This window comes from Diorhabda carinulata, chromosome 10 (assembly GCF_026250575.1).
Source record: "Diorhabda carinulata isolate Delta chromosome 10, icDioCari1.1, whole genome shotgun sequence".
In the NCBI taxonomy this organism is placed as follows: Eukaryota; Metazoa; Arthropoda; class Insecta; order Coleoptera; family Chrysomelidae; genus Diorhabda; species Diorhabda carinulata.
Genome location: NC_079469.1, coordinates 11,336,845 through 11,356,801, shown reverse-complemented (window position 1 = coordinate 11,356,801; position 19,957 = coordinate 11,336,845). Strand labels below are relative to the sequence as shown.

At 32.8% G+C, this 19,957-nt stretch overlaps 1 protein-coding gene across 2 annotated transcripts in view; it reads right to left on the bottom strand.

The window, feature by feature from the left end:
* Positions 1-19,957, bottom strand: part of LOC130898674 (proton-coupled folate transporter-like) — a 37,732-nt gene that overhangs the window by 10,625 nt on the left and 7,150 nt on the right. Inside the window, exons 1-2 of one of the 2 annotated variants that reach the window (XM_057808123.1) lie at positions 3,375-3,597; positions 1,535-2,510 (exon numbers count right to left, since the gene is read on the bottom strand). In XM_057808123.1, coding sequence (XP_057664106.1) covers positions 1,535-2,486 — 952 coding nt within the window. In that variant the 5' untranslated portion in view covers positions 2,487-2,510; positions 3,375-3,597. Of the gene's footprint in view, positions 1-1,534; positions 2,511-3,374; positions 3,598-19,957 lie in introns of those variants that run through there. The other variant, XM_057808122.1, reaches the window with a different exon arrangement.

The following is a 19,957-nucleotide window of genomic DNA, read 5'->3' as shown; positions in this document are numbered from 1 at the left end:
TCCAATTATCGTAAATCTTCGATAAGTTTTCAATCGACAGTTTTTCTACTATTCAAATCCTATTTACATCTAATTTTCTATGGTTATCGGTTTTGCTCGTAAAATCCAATCCCCGTAATGTTCATTAGTCTTAAATATTTCTTTCATATTTTGTCTCTTAATCTGATTAACTATCTAAGAGTGGATGATTTTTGTTGTCATTTTTTCTCAAATATATCAACTAATCTTCACGAGATTGAAGATTTTCCTTGGTGACTTCATTGATTGTATTTTCCACAGAAATTATACCAGCTCTACAAGCTTCTGCTACTGTCTCTTGTGGGTTGGATTGGATGTTATTATCAAACTAGGAAACAAATTGGGTGTACCATTCTCTCTTCCTCTCCCCTTCCTTTTTATTGGAACCTGTCATGTTCAATTCCTAACAGTGGTATGCCTAGTGATCTCAATTTGTTAGGTTTATGGGTTTTCCCCCATTTTTCTCACCTGTTTCCTGGCATTCTATCGACGTATCATATCACATCTTGAATTACTAGTTATTCTCTAATATCCCGACTTCTTATTCGATCTCCTTAATTGTTGTTTTGTTCTCATTACAGTTTTTTTAAATATTCTTTTTGTTGTTGAAGATTTGACTTATGTTTCCATTGCAATTAGTTCATCAGACCTTTGGCTTGTCTTGTCTATGTCTTTCTCATAGATGGTACGAGTATATGCTGTTGGTCATCTTCTTTCTCCACTAGTACTCCATCATTCACTAACACAATAAGTCAAATGTTGGATCTCCTCTTGTGGAACCTGCGTTAACCTTGTTGACGCTTCATATGATTCTATCCATGAATATATTGAATGGTGTAAGGGTGAGGCTGTCTTGCAGTCGATCATGAGCTGTACTACTCTGGATAGTTCTCTTCAAACTCTATCCATTGTTATACTTTCAGTTTTCAGATCTTTAATAATATTTGTAATATTTATATTTTGTCAACAAATAAAACGGACTCTCAAAAATAACTAACCTCATTTTTTGTTGATTCCATTTTTGTAATAATATTAGTCTTAATGGGGAAATAAAAACACTTGGTATTCCTTGGAAAGGTAACTCAAACTCATCAATTTTCACCCAAAGTGATACATACACTCTACTTGAAGTTGAAATTCCAATGCTCAAATCAAGTTAATGGTAAGAGTTTCTTAGCACACTGCTTTTACTACCGCTACATCAAGATTCACAAACATTCTTTGACGTGCGTGTAACCAAGTTATTGTGTTGAGAGGTAAACTGTGTACTGCATATATCTGCAGTCCATGTAGACGATAAATTATCGAAACGCCCATCAGACATTGTAATTGTGATTGTTGGTGTAGTAGTAGCGTAAAAAGTGTGTTCAATGTGAATATCACCAACATTTCCAGAAATTTTAACATCAAGAATAGGTAATAGGTTATCATAGAGGAATTGAAAATATCAACACTACTAACTTCAATCCAATGTTCATGATTACTCTGGACAAACATATATTTCAAAAATTCTTACCGTGCATCGGTCCAATAACTACCATTACAACAAGCATCAGCAGCATCACCTTCTTTCTTCTTTTGTTTTCTCCTTTTTTAAAAGCAACTCTAAAAGTATCTAGAAGATGCTTTACGTCAAAAAAGTCTCGAATAAGAGCACAAGGTTGATTTGGCAACGTGGGCCGGTCTAATTTTTTAGGTTCCTTGATAGATTTATAACCGTAATAGAATGCCATTATGTACATAACTGCGGACAGAGAAAATGTACCGTAAAAACCGATTTTTTTATATAGAATTCCACTTAATGCAAGTCCGATTGGTATTCCGAGGGAGCAAAATACATTAACTATACCGATTCTTAACGTTCGCACATCTAGGGTTGTTACATCACCAATATAACTGAATATACCCATAAACATGGTGAACCATCCGCCGGTTATAGCTGGGAAAAATCCCTCTATAAACCCACTCACTTCCATGGGTAATTCTTGAAAAAAGTATGTACATACCATAAGTCCCACAACCGTCATGAATTCACCAACAATGGGAAACAACATGCAAGGTTTTCTTTTACCCCATCTATCACTCCAGGATCCAATGAACATGATAAGGAACGCGGGTAAAGCACTTTGTAGCACTGTTTTCCATACACCCATACTGGCTACCAATTGCTGTACTTCTCGTTCCTCCATTGTATAGTTTTCTGTTCTTCTTTCAGTTAATGCATCACATACTTCCGGAGAATAGCCTAAATTTACTCGGCAAGCTTTTTCAAGATTTAAATTCTGAGTGGCAAGACTAGCTAAAACACTAGGTACTATATAACAAGCTAACATTGGTTCTACTGTTATATTTTCAACGAAAAAATTATAACGGTCTTTCCAAGTCATGTTAGCGTCTATGAAATTGGCTTCTTTTTCTTTTGATGCCTTCTTCTCGGCCTCCGACTTGGTATCGGCAGATCCGATCATTTTTCTCTTCGATTTCCTCAAAACCTAAAACAAAGAAGTATTTAAATCAATACGAAAGGCCTTTTTTGATTAAATATAAATTGTCGTACTATACCCAATAAATCTTGACGATATTAATTATTTCAGAGTTGAAACTGAAGAAGTATGATAAATCTCGAAATATAATGCATCTCATATGTTCTATCGCCATCTTAATGTAGAATTTTTTATATCGGTAGTATAGTAGTGTGAATTTTTGATAGATGATAGCAATATATGGATCAAATATCAATACCACAATATTCAATTTTCAAAATTGCGAGAATCTATCAAAAAATAAAAGGAGTAGTAGTAGTAGTTTGAATTTCAAAGTTGCACTGGAAAAAGTCAGTAAGTTACTGAGAAGTTGAAATGTGATTCAGCTCAAAATTAGACATTTGAATAGAAGAACTCATCTTCTGAAAACAATTTAAGTACAGAAGACAAAAAACAATTGATATCTAGGGAAACAAATCACCTACCACTGAGGTCAAATTGAGAAAATTATCGAAGGCATGAACACTTGAATTGATCTCACGCGCCTTTTTATTGATAGGATAACTTATCTTACTGCATAATATTTACGAAGTTTTTCAGGTGTTTTAGAGCCAATAGAGTTCTAATTTTTTTTAATTGAAAAACCAGTACATGGTAAAAGCATTTGACATTGATTAGGAGCATATTGTGTCTGCGGCTGTTCTTGGATTCAAATAATTTCCATATTGAGTGTGACGAACTAAGTGTATTGGTTTCCATCAAAGTATTATTCAATATCTTCGAGACAATACATTACAAGAATTGTTCTAAATAGGAATTTGTCATACACTGATTTTATATCAAAGTTGCTAGACTACATAATCAACTTCTTACCTGATTTTCTATAGAACTGGTTTACCGATACATGAAACTAAAACCAACAAAATATTCATATCAATTAATCCCTCCTGTTTTGAACTCAAAGCACAACAACCGAATGAAATGAAAAAACAATAATTATGCTGCTTTATTTGTACCTGTTTATCTTTCAACGATAAATTCGTACATTTTTCAGTATCTTTTTCGAATTTTGTCACCCAAGGTTCTTTACTGAGTGGAAATTGTTATGACTAACATCATAATTGAACATAACTTCATAATCAGAAGCATTCTTTTCCGCTTACCAAGCATAACATTCAGTTGACGATAAACATAGTTATAGTTTCGATTAATACAAACATATTTTGAATGCCTGTATGATAAATCAATAAACCACGGTTGGAATTTTATCATGCAAAAAAAATAAACTAATAGTACCAATATATGTTGAACCAAATTTTTGCATCAATAAAAAGGATATAATGATTGGCTCGTTCATATAATTAATAAAAATTAGTCCAAATAATAACGATTATTCTCCTCAAGTTGATATTTTAAGTTTGTGTTGATTTTTTTCTTTAAGAATTGACCTTAAAAATTCATCCTCTAGTTTAGTTCAAAGTAGGAATATCTGACAGGGTCCAATCACCTTCACCTCTTCCTGGAGGTGTTTCATAACGTCAACTTCAGTCATATTTTTGAAAAGTGATACGTTAAATATTCTATTTCATAAGGAGCAGGTTTTTTTCTCCTTAAGACATAACTCGCCGGTACATTAATACATTTACCTAGTTTTTATTATTTTATTGCGTGAACAGAATAAAGTTTCAATAGTTTATGATCAGATTGAAGGTATTTTCTCTCTCTTGCATTATAGATTCATTCAAACATTTAGTTTTGTGTTAAAGTTTCTCTGTTTTGACACTCGCAACTATCAGTATACATTATTATGATACTTTTTCCATCAATCCTTTCTAGATGTTGAGGGTTAATTGACAAAAGCTTGTGTTCTATAGAATACATCTGAACACTTGCGAATTTCTAAAAACCTTCTTGTCACTCGTTCTAAACAAAACAGAAATTACAATCATAGGAAAACATTTTATGTGCTTATTGTATTACTACTACGATTTTTGGATCCTGAAGACAGCTAGCACGTTTTTTTTTCTGGTTTATATGTTTTCCCATCTCTCTAATTTCTCTTCAGAAATTTGTCGAGTCCTATAGATAATGAATGAGGAACTGAGACAGCATGAACGTTCATAATTTGTAAAATCATATATCTCAGAATCGGCACCTGGAATGTCAGAAGTTTGTTCATGAAGGAGAACTAGACAATACCATCAGAGAAATGCACAGACTGAATATCAACATCCAACGCTTAAGCGAATTCCGATGGCCTGAAAGTGGAATATGCCAAAAGAATAAAACTACATAACTACATTAGACGATAAAACAAATAAAGCTGTAATTAGCTCAATTCCACTCTCAGTTAGAGCCATGTTCATCAAACTAAATGCCCAACTTAAAAACATAAATATAATCCAGCGCTATGCTCCCACCGTAGAAAAACCTGATCGAGAGGTGGAAGCATTTTATTAAGAAATACAACAACTGCTAGGATATACCAAAAACAATGGAATTACTATAATAATGGGCGATTTCAATGCAAGGTTTGGAAACATTGAAGTAGATAAAATCGTCGGTAAATACGGCTTAGGTGAATCCAATAGTAGGGGAGACAAGATAGTACAAGTTTGTCAAGAAGAGGAATTTGTAATTACTAATACATGGTACAAACTACCAGAAAGACGTTTGTATACTCGGCAATCTCCGCAGCACCATCCAGATAATATCGTTCGCAACCAGATCGACTATGTCTCAATCAAAACAAGATTTAAGAGTCGGAATAAAAGGCTTAAAATATAAAACTAAAAATGAATCAAGAATTTGCAACAATAAAGTTAACTACAACACAAGATACGAATATAAAATATGTCTGGGATCAAATTAAATATGCGATGGTAAAAGTAGAACAAGAAGAAATATGATATGCCAGCCCAAAGACCAAGAAAGAATGGATGGCAGTAGAAATTCTACTGATGATGGACAATAGGCTATTACAGAAACATAAAATCATCGAAAAATACAAATATAATAAATAGAGAAATGAAAAAGAAAATCCGAATAGCAAAAGAACGAAAGGTGCGAGGAGATTGAATTACTTCAATTTAACGGACATCAATGGACTTCATAAGATAACAAAAATTAACCTGTAACAGGTATACTAAACGAAAACAATGAAATGGTGACAGAAGAGCAAGAATTATTAAAAGTATGGCAAACATATATACGGAAAACATTCGCTAGCGATACGCACGAATATTCGACAGGAATAATGAATGTGAAGAGGTTCCGGACGAAATCCACATAGAAATGATGAAACTAATAGAAGAAGAAAATTTGTTGCCATTTTTCTAGTTATTACAGGGAGTCTATGAATGAAGTAGTTTTCTCTCCCTTTTGTCAGTTCAAAATAGATTATTCATAGGCCCAAATATAAACTTTTCTTGACTTTTCCGGCAATAAATTTATGAGGCAACCTTCTTTAATATCTGGTAGTGTAAAAATGATTTAATCTCCATTTTCTAAATTCATTTCTAAATCGGTTTTCAACGGAAATGAATATAAAATATGAAAACAATGAGAAATTTATATTGTTTCAAAAAGTACTTCAATGTATAAAGCTACTTCGATTTCCAAACTGTGGCGGAAAACATGATATGTTGAGAAACAGATTTACTACAAGTATATTCAAAGTCGATGGTGGCTCAGTGAATATTCCAATTCCAACGACCAGGGTTCGCACTGGTCTAATAAAAATTTACTTTTTGAATTTTTTTTTGTACAGAATTAAATTGAGATATTTGAATCACGTGATAGCATTTTCAAAACCCGATTGTTGTAGCAAAACTATCTAATAAAACTAAACCGAGAAAGCATCTGACAGCAGTGATTAATGATTCATGATTCACTGCCGTGAATGATGGTTATTATTGAGGTCGAGCAAGCAGACATATAATGGGTACATTATATAACAGTACAAAGGGTCCCGTATTTTCATCACAATATTCGAGCTCCTTCTTGAGAAAATTTACCGTTTTCCACCCAATTTATTGAGAAGATTATAAATTATGTTTATTTTTTTCTTAGTAGCTATTGATTTTGGGAATAAAATTAAGAATAAAAAATTTGGTATGAAATAAAGTAAGAGTTGCTAATTTCACGCCCGTATAATGTCACAGGAATATTAAAAAAATACCCGTAGTTAGTTCATTGCGAGTGCATAAACATCACAAAAAATAAAAACTCAATTTAACTCACACCTTTTAAGGGTGATATCTCGGAAAGAGGTAGTGTAAGGAAATTTTGTTATAGGAGAGACTCATCTTTATTTCATACGAGACATCACCTCCTGTAAATTGTGCCATTAATTTAGAAGCACACTGTATATATTTTGTGGTATTTTCTAGTGTTATATTCAAATTTTTCTCAAATATCTCACATCTAGGACTTTTATTTTTTGAGGAGATGAAAGAAATATACCTATGGAAATATCGATATTTTGGCAAGAGCAGGAACAACAAAACAATTCTATATACACCATTGTCAAGGGTTTAATGCGGTAACTACCTGAAATTCACAAATTTCATTGGTTTATTCATTAACATGAGTTACGAGATAATGTAAAACTAATGTAGAACCGAGAATTAATGTACCTACGTTCTAAGTAATGTTTATAATTCTAACAAATCATGTTTGTGCTTATTGTAACTACGTGAATACTGGTTATAAATAAATAATTTTAGTGCTTAGCGTCTCATTAGCAATATTTTACTGAATCATTTGTAATGAGATGGTTTTGGTGGACATCCGCTGATACTTCAAGGTTATGTAATTTTTCTAAGAAGGTGTGGGAATTAAATTCCGGAGATGTGGGTGTAATTTGGGACTGCCTATCTGCATTATCCCGAATACATGTACCTAGTGAATAATCTATCCGGTTCACTACAGGCCTTATATTGATAGCATGTTTGGTGGGTATTTTGCACGAGCTTAAAAAAAACTATATTAGTAGTGAAATAGGTGAAGGCACGAATCAGTAAGAAATAGTCCACGTAAAAGACCAAAAACAGTGATCGTTTTCGTATGCTGATCACATCTGACCACTCTTGCGTTGTATAATCCCTAAAGAAACCATCAGAAAGATGTTATAAGACGATTGAAATATGCAAACGATTTGCGCAAAGATTTTGTTCTTAATCAGTAACAAAAACAAATGCGATAAGCGATCTTTAAGGATTTGTTGGTCCATATTCAAAAGGAGTGCAGAATCTTAATGAATCAGATACTTATAGAGATGAAACCTGAATATGACCCCGAGAAGTAGTAGGTAGGGGTTTGGAATGTCCAACGAGACGTAAAGCAATATTGATATCCATGACATCGTGAATATGTGTGAAAACAATGACATAAGTTTCTATGTCAGCGTTCTGGATGGGTTGAAACTAGCGTTTTCCATATACAACCTCAACTTACTGCTATACAGTGGAATTTGCATCACGAGAAATGAACGGTCCATTTTTCAATAGGATTCTAACGAAACTTTAACCATTCTGTAGTCCCGATTTGCCCCACCCAACTTTTTCTTACTTCAAGAGATAAACTTACACTGCAAATAAACTTATCATTGTGGTGTAGAGACTGTTGAAGAAGCTATTTCCGCGATTCTTAACGGATTAACTTCAGATGATTACCAAAGATGCTTTGAATTACGTAGGTAACGTTGAAATCGTCGTACAGATATAAAAGAAGGCTATTGTGAAGGTTGATAGTAGAAGTTTGTGTGAAACTTCATTTGCTCCTTTTCATTTAAGTTTCTTGAAACAATTTGATGAATATGGATATTATCATTCAATGGAATTTCACATTTGCTCTTGTGAATACAGACCATCAAGTGAAAATTCTGCACTAGAGATATTTGCTGTATGTTACACTGAATCCATGAAAATAATCACCTTTTATTGGTGTTATGTTGAAATTTCTGTTGAAAGGACATGATGCAAACAGTTTGAGAAAAATATATCGTAATATACGAGTATACATAGTTATTAGAAGGAAAGAACGATTGGTATGATTTAATAATCATACATGAGGTTTTAATGTATTGTTCAGAATGCCAAAACGAAGATTTATATCATTTGTCAAGTTATCTTTATTGGGCTGGGCTATTTCAAGAACATGTGTCTGAAGAAATTATTTTCGACAGTATGATCGATACTGCAATTACGTATGTTTTGAATAAACAAATTCTTATTTACAGAATAAACTGGTTTGGTATTGTTTTGAATAATAATTTTATTTTCAAAACTTAAAAAGACTGTTCGCTTCTAAATCCGTTTTTTATTATTTCTTTTTCATATAAATCAGTTATATTCTTAAATATACAGAATATACGTATGCATCCAATTATTTATAAAACGTTGCATGATAAAAAAATTCTTTTATAAAAGTTGTAGATGTTAAAGGAACACATTAAATCATTTGTTCTTGTACAAGATGGCATTAAAAGATGAAACAAAAATAAACACAGATTGTAAAATTGAAAACGTCAAAAGGGCAACTATAAATGTATATCCTAATAAGATAATGATAAAAAACCATTCTTTGATGCCTCTTTTACTTGTTCAGTGGTGTTGTTTTGATATAATCTTCCTAAAAATGGAGAGAGAATAGTGGTTCTACTTGATTGGTTCTCGCTGACACATTTTCATTTCTCGATTTGTAGAGATACATTTCGGCATTCATAATTCAAGCCCACACATTTACTTTCCGAGTGTGTCGAGTATGTGTTTCTATCCAATATTTTCCTGTAGTTGTACTATTACTTCACAGGTTCTACTGTTCTACGGTCGAAATACTTCTTGGAAACAGTTATAAGTGTGAAAATAACTGTACCCTAAAATATTCTCAATAGAGTTAAAATAAACACCAACTTAAACAATAGCGTTTCTCAGTGTAAAATGAGGAATTTAATTCAACGTAACACAGCTTGTGAAAATGTAAAACAGTAGATGTTATCTCACCTCAGTTGCAGACCGTGATAGACCATTTTAACAATGTTTTCATAAGAACACACATTGTAGAATTTTTATCGTCTTTGTCAGTTTTCATTGATTTGGTCGGCTTCTGTGCTAAAATGATCAATTGCTAGAACCCCTTCACTTTTTTGTCTATGAAGAAAACTCGCAATGTATCAATATTCTCGACAGCTGGGACAGATTCTCACAATCTGTGAATTAACCTTGCTGACAGATTGTTTTCTAAATCAATGTATGCTTCGGGACTCACTTAGTATTGCCCAAGAAATATGATGTTCTTATCATGACTGCATAAAGCCAATTTAAATTCCCCAAGAATTCAAGATAATTTTTGACAATATCAATAAGCAGAATATAATTAAGCCACGGATAACATTTGTTTATCATATTCCATGGATTTATAAAGATGACTCTTGGAGTTTCTTTTTATGTTGAAACTCAAGTGCTCTAGATCGCTCACCCCTATTTTCGTACACACTCTATCGCTACAAAAAATGAGCTGCGAACGCAATATAATGTACTTTTTTTGGTTACAACCACAATTCCAATCATTATCAAACTCTATCTTTCCCTCGTATTGATATAAATCACACAAATTCTGATCATATATATTCTTATCCACTTCAAATAATCTGAAAACTAGAAAGGAAAAAATTCACATTTTTCTCGATTTTGCCGCAACTACTGGCAACATTGAATTGAAATTTTATACGATTATGTTTTGGAATCTGATACATCCAATGAATTTGTTTTTAAGTCTCACATAGAGGGCGCTAGTTACACAGTTCGTACCATGTAGTATTGAACATAACTTTCAATATTAAATTTATTATTATTACATCATTATTTCCAAATAGAAATATTCCGAAAACGATACACTTTATCGAATTTTATCAGAAGTACCTTTTTGGTGTGAAATTGAATGATGCTGAGTTTTTATTTAATAAATTCAAAATTGAAGAAGTTCAAAACTACTAGTAAGAACCTTGTAGCTAGCGGCCTCTAAAAGACCCTGTTTAATAGATCATCGAAAGAGCGCCCAAAGCACGTTCCTGTCTCCCAGATGAATAATATTACAACAACAGCGTAAATCGGAAAATAGATGGAGTGTGCAACTGATCAACATTATTGAACGCTGGCATTTCGTTTATAGTTTTTTATCAAGGTATCATAAGGCGAATGCGAGGTTATTTGAGTGCTTATTTCTGAGAGCTCAGGAACATTCCAGTAAATTATTTTGGAAACTAAAGAAATCAACAGCAATGTAGCATGCCGATTATATTTGTTAAGAAGATACAGAAAATGTAACCAAAAAAGGCTCATTACATTTTTTGAGGAACAAAGTTTTGTCAAACACGCTTTTTTGGAACCAATAACAATAGCTTAATATATTTCTTCAATACGTACAACTTTTATGGAAAAAATTCTTTATATTAGGCACCGTTTTCGATATAATTGACTGTTCCGGGATGTTCCTCACATACAGAGTATAACATAGTTACATAACAGATTAATTCAATGACAATACAATATATTCAGTACATGTAGAGATGTTGAAATATAACAACATTCACTACTAATATTTATTCCAACAGGTAAACGAGAGATAATTATAGAAATATTTATGATGGTGAAACATCTTCAGTTATACTGCATGTCTCATTAATATATTTCTGGCAATATTCAAAGAAAAATAGTGGAACAAAACATATTTACGCATGGTGCATGTGATAAGGGTTGAAAACGCCAATCTGAGCATGTAACAGGTTAACACTTCGCACTTCATCAATGATTTGTGGTCTCATACATCAGATTAATAATATGAATTATTAATAATTAGACACAATTATTATAACAAAAATATACAATGTGAATGTATAGTTTGGCATATATATAAAGCGAAGATATAGATGTCAATCAAAACTTCTTAGATTTACCTACATGGTGGGTTTTTCAATCCTATGGAAAATCCATCGAAGAATGCTTACCTTGAGGATTGCATTGGAGAATCCACCTAAACCTAGTATGTTCAGTGTCTACTCATGTTTCGTCCAGGTAGTAAAATTTCTGCTTTTTCTAATAATATAAAATGTTGATTTCTTAAAAATCCTTATCTTCGTTAACTATTCTCAAAACTTTATCTACTGTAGGTAACTCATATTGAAAGAGAAAATTGTGCACAATTCTTTTGATGGCGCTTTTGTCCAAATAATCAATCAAATTATCAATTTTTTTTCTTGATGGATAGTTTTTTGGGTCGGCCACTGAATGATTAGCTCTGTACTCGCGAAGGATTCGGTAGACACATGTAGAAGATACTCACGATATTTTTGGAAATAACGGCATTAACAGTCTTGTCATCATTTCCTAGCATTCCATTTTCATGAATATTTACAATCATTTGTTCTTCGCTAGCGTTAAAATGAAGCTTTTTTTGGTCTCTTCTTAGGCGAGATATAACTAATATTAACAACTTCATCCGAAGTATCCGTATCAGACATGTTTAAGAAAATTATACAGTACAATAATACGATGCCGTCCCTGTACTATACCTGATCTAGAGGCTTCTGCAGTGATGCGCCGTGCGCCCCCTTTTTTTTCATTTTATATAAATATATTGTTTTTTAGTTAAGTTAAATTCCTACCAAGCCTCGTTATGATGAAACGATAACGTGTTACGTTATGACTTTGTCCGAAATAAATCTTAAGAAAAAATTATTTTTGAAATGTGGAGCGTACTTTACCCTATTTAGAAAAATCTTTTGTTCGTTTATGGTTCACAAGAAATAACAATTCTCAACATGTTTCACATATTCTAGTAACAAATAACAACTTTGTATTTAACCGGAAGCTGAAAAATATCGTTCCTGATGAAGTGGACATTTGCAGAAAAAAATTGAAAAGCAAGGATTCGGACATGTGAATCGTAAACTTTTCCATGGCTTTTATTACATTTAGGCGGTATTTTGAATAAGATTGAACTTATTGTTGTGTTACTATTTGAATGCATGACCAGACCCAGAACATTTTGAATGTTTATGATTCTTCTACGACCCTCATTTTTCAGTTTTATTACTATTTACAGATGCGGTCGTAGATAATAACAAAAACAATTTCAGTACGTAGTGGTTTTTATTTGTATATACGTTGCATCTAAATAAACCTGATTTTGACTTGATTCATTTATATCTCCTAGATGTTTGAATATAATCTACAGTTAATTAAAAATAAAAGTGACGGCTTATCAAGCCAAGTAAAGAAGGAAACAAAATATTTGTTACTACTATCAAATAACACAGCTTAACAAAAAAATTGTTGCCTTGAATATCTTTTTATAATTTCAAGTGCCAATATTATGAACATATTCATGAAAGTACTAAACGTGCTATTATTTTTATGATTTTCATAATATCTCCCATTTCAACAATTATCAACATTTTCCATTCATGTTTGGGCTTCAGCGCACTTTTCATGGGCATGAAAACATTAAGTGATTCCTATTATTAAACCTTTCACTTCCCCTCCAGAACAACTGAGATCTAAGTTTTCATGATATAATAATTTGTTCCATGTACTAAAGGTTCATTCTATTATATTTGTTTCTTTTGAAGCATGAGTTCGTCATGAAGAAAGTGTGAATATAGTAATGATTCATTTTGTTATATTTATCGTGTTTGTTTAACATAAAGCAACTTCAGATACGTTGCGAAGCAGGATAATGTTCAATATTTCGATTTCGATGTGGACAAACTAGTTTTTATTGAGTCTTCATGATTACGGAAAAAAAAGAAAGTCCTAAATCAAACTTTGGTATTTCTATAATCCCATAATCTTGACAAATCAAAAATAAATCAAATCTTTAATCCAAACTTGCAGACTACGAGATGTCGTGTTTTACTCAAAGCATATTTCTCTCCGTCTATTCCCTTTTCAAGTCAGTGAAAAAGTATGTCAAGCTTAATGTTATACTTGTGATATTCATGTTTATTGGAAGAAAGTAAGAGTTGTTTTCTACAGCATAGTCTAAACTCAAATTTGAGTTCACTTTCAATCTTCACAATTAGAAAAGCTCAAACCACCTACTTTGTCATTTGCGCTTACTGTTTTGTTTTCGTAATCTCAATTACATCTGCCTCGTCGATAACTTAACATTCACCAATCATTAAACACTGCGATATTGATGTCTGTCAGACAAGATTTTAAATCTATAATATATTAAATAGTGACTCTACTCTTTCCAATTCAAAGTCTTAATTTTGCGAAAAGTAATTGCTGAACCACCTTGTACATTATATTTACACTAACAGGTTGACAGCGCGGAAGAACATAATTAACTAATATAAAGAAAAAACAAGTATATCACAATTTATTTGACACTTGTTTTCTAATGCAATTTGTTCAAAAACAACTTTTAAGGAAACGCCGATAAAACCAATAACCTTAATTGGAATATCATATTCCATTAAAGTACAAGACAAAATGAGAATGCTGTCATGTCACACAAAGCGTACATAAATTATATGGAAAATATTGTAACTAACCTGTAGCATTCATTGATATGGATAAAGAATTTTTATTACAACTTCAATCGCTCTCAATAATTCTTATCGATTCTTTCAACACATAAAAGTATATTCTGTATCTGCGTTATCATATAGGCAAATGCCAGCATACTATACAAAAGACAAAAATGATCCTAAATCAATACAAAAGGATAAGTAATAGGTATTAGCAGCAATCTCCTCAATACTTGAACAATAAAGAGTATTATTGTAGTTTTTTGGATTAATTGGATATAAAAAGTCGCGATAAAGAAAACGAAAATAAGATTTTTTTCTTGTTTCACCAACTTCATCTTCCTCTAACTTCTACCTGTTTACACAAAATCCCTGCGTGAAAAACGTTTTGTATCAAACGGAGATGGTAGCAACCGTGTAGGCCTATATCAACAATCTCAGAAAATCTAACTCATGGGATGGAATTGACAAATAAGAATACTACTGGAAAAAGTGTATTGAGGATCAATGTGTATTAAATAATAAAATTTCTCTCAAACCATAAGTTTGTGTTGTTGTTATCAAACTATAAAATTTATCGAGCAATCAATACCTACTTGATGAACTTTGAATTAAATAATCAAATAAAACTTAAAAAAATCATGACTTTTCAAACTAATATTATATAACGAAAGAATGGTGACTAATCATTTTTTTTGATAAAATGGTTTCAGCTTACCGTAATTGGACACTTCATTTATTAGAAAGTAATAATGGCCTTGCTACCCGACCAAATAAATAGAAATAATATCATTATGGTCTGATTGATTTCTTGAAATGAATGTCGATAAAGTCGAACTTGAAATTTATATGAAAATATTTATATTTTTTAAAAATAGTTAATTTTGAAACGAAGCCGTTTCCTAGTGTTAATTATGAAGTTTAGTAAAAGTTGTTTCCTCTCCAAATACATCACGAGAGCAACTTATACTACTCTAAATCTCCTCCAAGCAGCTATCGCTACTACCTTATTTGATGGCTAATAATGCAGTGAAATATTACCTTATATGCAAATATTGAAGTTAATTCATAAATTCTACAAGATTTTGCAAAGCATTGCCAATTTTTCATTTGTAGAAATCCTGAAATTTGCCACTATGGCACTCCCCCCATGAATGAAAAGAAATTAAAAAAAAATGGAAAACAAAAAAAAGTTTTCAAAATATATTCCCAAACTGGAAGGAAGCGCTTTTACTTAGGCTTGGAGCTCTCATTTCGTCTTCTTCGAGCCACTTGGTCGCCGTTTTTTCTTCCTCTTTCTAGCCTAGATAGCAGAATCATCAACCAATTACCACAACCCCAGTCCTGCAGAGGAGCAGCTCCTATATCAGGGCCAACTCTAAAAAAATTTTCATATTCAACCTAAAAATACCCATCGAATCTCTCTCCATCTCCCCCCCCCTTCTACCTCACTCAGCCGCCATGGTTAGTTTGAATCTAGCACTCAACTGGTGTTACCGATTTGGTACTCTAAGATGTTAGGTAAAATCGCAACACTATAGTATTATGTTGTAAACTTCTTACAAACCAAAAACTATCAACGAAAAAACAGTAGGAACAGCTCCTAAGAGAGTTGAAGGAAGTTTCTTTTGAATATGAAGAGGAGCAATTTTCTGATTATTATATTATTAACGCCGCTTCCAAGCACAGTAATCATGATACAGAACATTCGGCAGATGGTGATATTGAAGAATCTCAAGATTTTCCCCGAGCTCCTATTATCCAGATGAGCAGAATTACTCCATTTCGAGTGTGAGAAATGCTAAAAAGATTTTGAACACCGAAAGAGAATGTTGGAAGCTTTTCTCCCAGATCAGGTAGTTAGTTGAATAGTGAACTGTACTATTCGAAAACTATAAGAAATGCGGAAAATTGCATGCGGCATTCCGATTTTTGATTATGACAGTAATAAGTAAGAAGAAGACAACACTTCAATATGAATGACTCATGAAAAACCAATGGACTATCACCACCATAGTTTCTTTAAGATATACTATGGCTGCTACTTAATTTGATGTGAATATGTCAAATCTGTCAGTGCCAGTTTGACATCTTTAATGGTTAACGTACTAAAAACGTATTGTCATGCGAGTGATTTTTGAGTACTATGAGTTTACACATACTTGAAACTTTCATCTTGCCAAAAAAACCCATGGCAGTGTGCAGTTCAACTCGTTTCAATTTTTCTTGATGAAGCAACTTCTCGAGCCACCGTTTTTCGCTGGTTTTACGAATTCAATCATGGTCGCACTTCGCTACAGGATGAGTTACGTGGAGGTTATCGGCTGTTGTTCCAGAAAACATCGAGATCCTGTGCGTAAACCAATATTGAAAGATCGTCAAGTGATATACCGTGAGATTGAGGCATACTTGGGCATCAGTTCCATTTACATGCATTGAATATTGAATGAAAATTTGTCTGTTAAAAACATTTGTTCGTGTTGGATACCGCATAATTAGAGAATTTGACAAAATTCAATCGCGGTGCTTCGAAAGAAGCATATGTTGATGCTAGCATATGAAACAGAACAACAATCGACTGTATGGGTCTTTCGAGACGAGCTAATAACTAGATATGTCGCCATCGCTCCATTAGGCTCCATTAGAGCCACATAGAATTGTCAAATATGAATGGGCATATATTTGCCAGAAATGTTTGAAAAAATCGTAGAAAACGAATAATTATCCACCAGGACAATGCCAGCTACCTCACATCAGTTTAAACAAAAACGTTTTCGAACAGTTAAAACATCAAATAGATGGGTCAACCGGCTCTTTGTTTGGCACCCATTGAAAAATTTGAAGTTTTTCTACACAAGAAGAAGCGGTTGATGCGTTCAAATCAAATATTTTGAAGGTACATCTATCGAAATGGAAAAAATAATATTTTGAAAAGCAATAAAGCCATATCTAATCAAAACCCTCGTGTTTTAGTTCTTGAAGATGTTCAGAATTTTATTTCCCTCTCTATATTGTTGAATAATAGATGTTAATTTCTCCAATATCCTGATAATTTTATTTATATTTTAGTAACTAAAATTTCTTGTGACTGGATAAGAAAAGCTCTTTAGAGATAAAACAAAATGTTTACTTGATCTAGCGGTCATGAGCATAATTTATTTAAATTCTGTATCTAAATACTTGAGTGAAAATGGTAAAATTTTGTAATTTGCTGAAAATAAAGGATTCTAAAAAGTATTTTTGCGAGTAGAATCAAAACGATGTTCTCGTGAGAAAAATTATTGGCTGGAACCCTAATTCAAGGAGAATGATCCTCTAAAATCCGGATGACATATGGCACTGAACTTGACTAATACCATAATATTGCAAATACATCAATGAATAGAATGGAAAACCTTGCAAAGTTCACAGTTTAATTTGTTTTGCGAAATACAGTTATATAATATGTATCGACCATCAATTCTAGAACACTTTTTATTACCATTTGTTCAAGTTTGTATATCATTCTTATATAACAATCTACTATACTACATAGAATCAATTATAAAATTTTTATATAGATTATAAAACGTCGAACATTTTTTTTATGAGAAATAAAATTTGTATTTCTTGAGAAACTAAAGAATGAATATACTAATCTCAAGTGTACAACGTGTATTCATTGGTATTCATACACATGGGCTGTTTTACAAGTGAAGAACGAATAGTACCTAATAATAACGTACGAGGGCCGTACCGTACATCCGATCGCTCCGTGCAGACGCTACGTGGGTAGAAGAGAGCGGGCATACGCTGTAGGCGACTGCGAGGCTCTCGCTCAGTCGGCGTTGTGCTACCATCACCTAAACCTGTGCGCCCTTGTTGATGCTCCCGATAAGTGTGAATTGCAAAGTGTGATTCGTTTTCTACAAGCTTAAGGCCGTAGTGCTGCAGAAATCCATCGGAAAATGAGTCGTATGTATGGGAAAAACTTCATGAGTGATGGTGTTGTGCATTATGAAGGGAGCCAAGGACGGAAATCTGTCGTTTCAGATGACCTGGTTCAACAAGTTGACAGAATGGGTAAAGAAAACCGCAGATTCACCATTACTGGTGAGGGTATCGAAAAGATTGTCTATAGATATGACAAATGTCCCAATCACTTCGGTTTATAAAAACCGAAAAAAAATTATATCAACTAATTTTCCTTAAGTTCTGCTCAATGTTTGTAGAACTAATTAGATTATAACTAGTTATAAATCGGGCATGATGCAAGAACAAAGCGACAGTATTCACGTCAATGTCAGGACAAAGTGTAATGTTGACTATGTTTTTGTTGATTATGGAAATGTTTTGTCATAAATATGCTCCAATGACTAAATAATATTATATAAGGTTACGTAACACACCTTTCGATAAGCTATGGTTGGTTGCTATACCAAGGTAATATGCCAACAAGTTCAATGAATTTTGTACAATAATATTCCAGAAAGCCCAAAGTAGTATAACTTCACAATCCTCAGTACTACCTCGACGTAACTTCCCGGAACTTTTGTCTCCTTCCCAATTTAAAAATACTGTTTAAACGACATTGATTCGATGACAAAGAGACGGTGATAGCATTGAGATGATGCACCGGAGGTAATAGTCCACAGTACAGAACCCTTCCTACTTAACCATTAATACATACTTTGCATAAAACTTCTTTTCGGTGAGCCTGAAAAACTTTTTATCTATGACTTTTTTCGAAACAACAGAATTGTTCCCGTAGGAAGCACTTCGAAGCAAATGGTCTCCTGGATATGTCGCCACCGTTCCTTTAGAGCAACGTAGATCGGTCAATTCTAAATCGTACATCAGCATTTATTTGTCAGAAGTATTTGAAAAAATTAGATCGATGGGTCATTCGGCGTACAGTCCTTGTTTGGCACCTAATAATCTCTTCTTATTCCCGCAGATCAAAAATAAATTGCGAAATCAACGTTTTTCTACACCTGAAGAAGCGGTTGAGCGTTCAAATCACATTTTTTGGAGAAACCTCAAACGGAAAAAATTCTTCGACTATGCAAATGCATAAAAAAGTTTGTTGATATCAATGGAGAAGATTTTGAGAAACAATAAAGCCATATCCAATTATAAATATTTGTTTTTATTAGTCTATCTTAAAACTTAAGTAGCAACCCCCGTTCGAAATCACAAATAGTCTCAACCGTCGTTAGCAGCGTTGACAAATTAAGACGAAAGTCGAGAGCCTAATCAGATGTACACGGAAGCCTCGTTATGGCTACCCTTGATATAGAACGTTTATTAAGTTAGTAATTTATCTGTTATCAATATAATTAAGCAACAATGAAAGTTTAAACAAGTTAAAAGCGCGTTTCTAAGAAGGATTGTTAAAAAATTGCCGTAATAAAAAGTGCTAATACCGACTCTTTCAACGGTAATGATCATAAGAATATAGTTGAATGTGTTAAATAGGCAAAAACTCCAAAACTTTTTAACAATATCATCGTTTAAAACATTATGACGTGTGTATCATAGGCGGCGTTGAAAAATCATTAGCTCGGTAAAACCTTATAAGCAATACTTCAAATATTATGTGAGAATTGTAGACTTTAGTTTTGATTTATTCAGCTAACTCATTCAATTATTGGAATTGGCAGTCACGATAGAATGTGTTCATTTATGTTGGCTTGATGCTAGATACTTGTTTATTGATTAAGGATATTTTGAATTTATTTTATAATTTACAGTGTATGTGCTCAGCCACTGTCATTCACTCGGTCCTCTTACAATTACATACGAACAATAAAAGTCATTAAAGTTATTATCATATGATAACCTTCACAATTCTGAGAAAAGCGCTTCAAAGTATTATTAAAAGAATATTACCACTTCTCACAGTTGCATAACAAAATTAAAAAAAATGGATAAAGGTGAG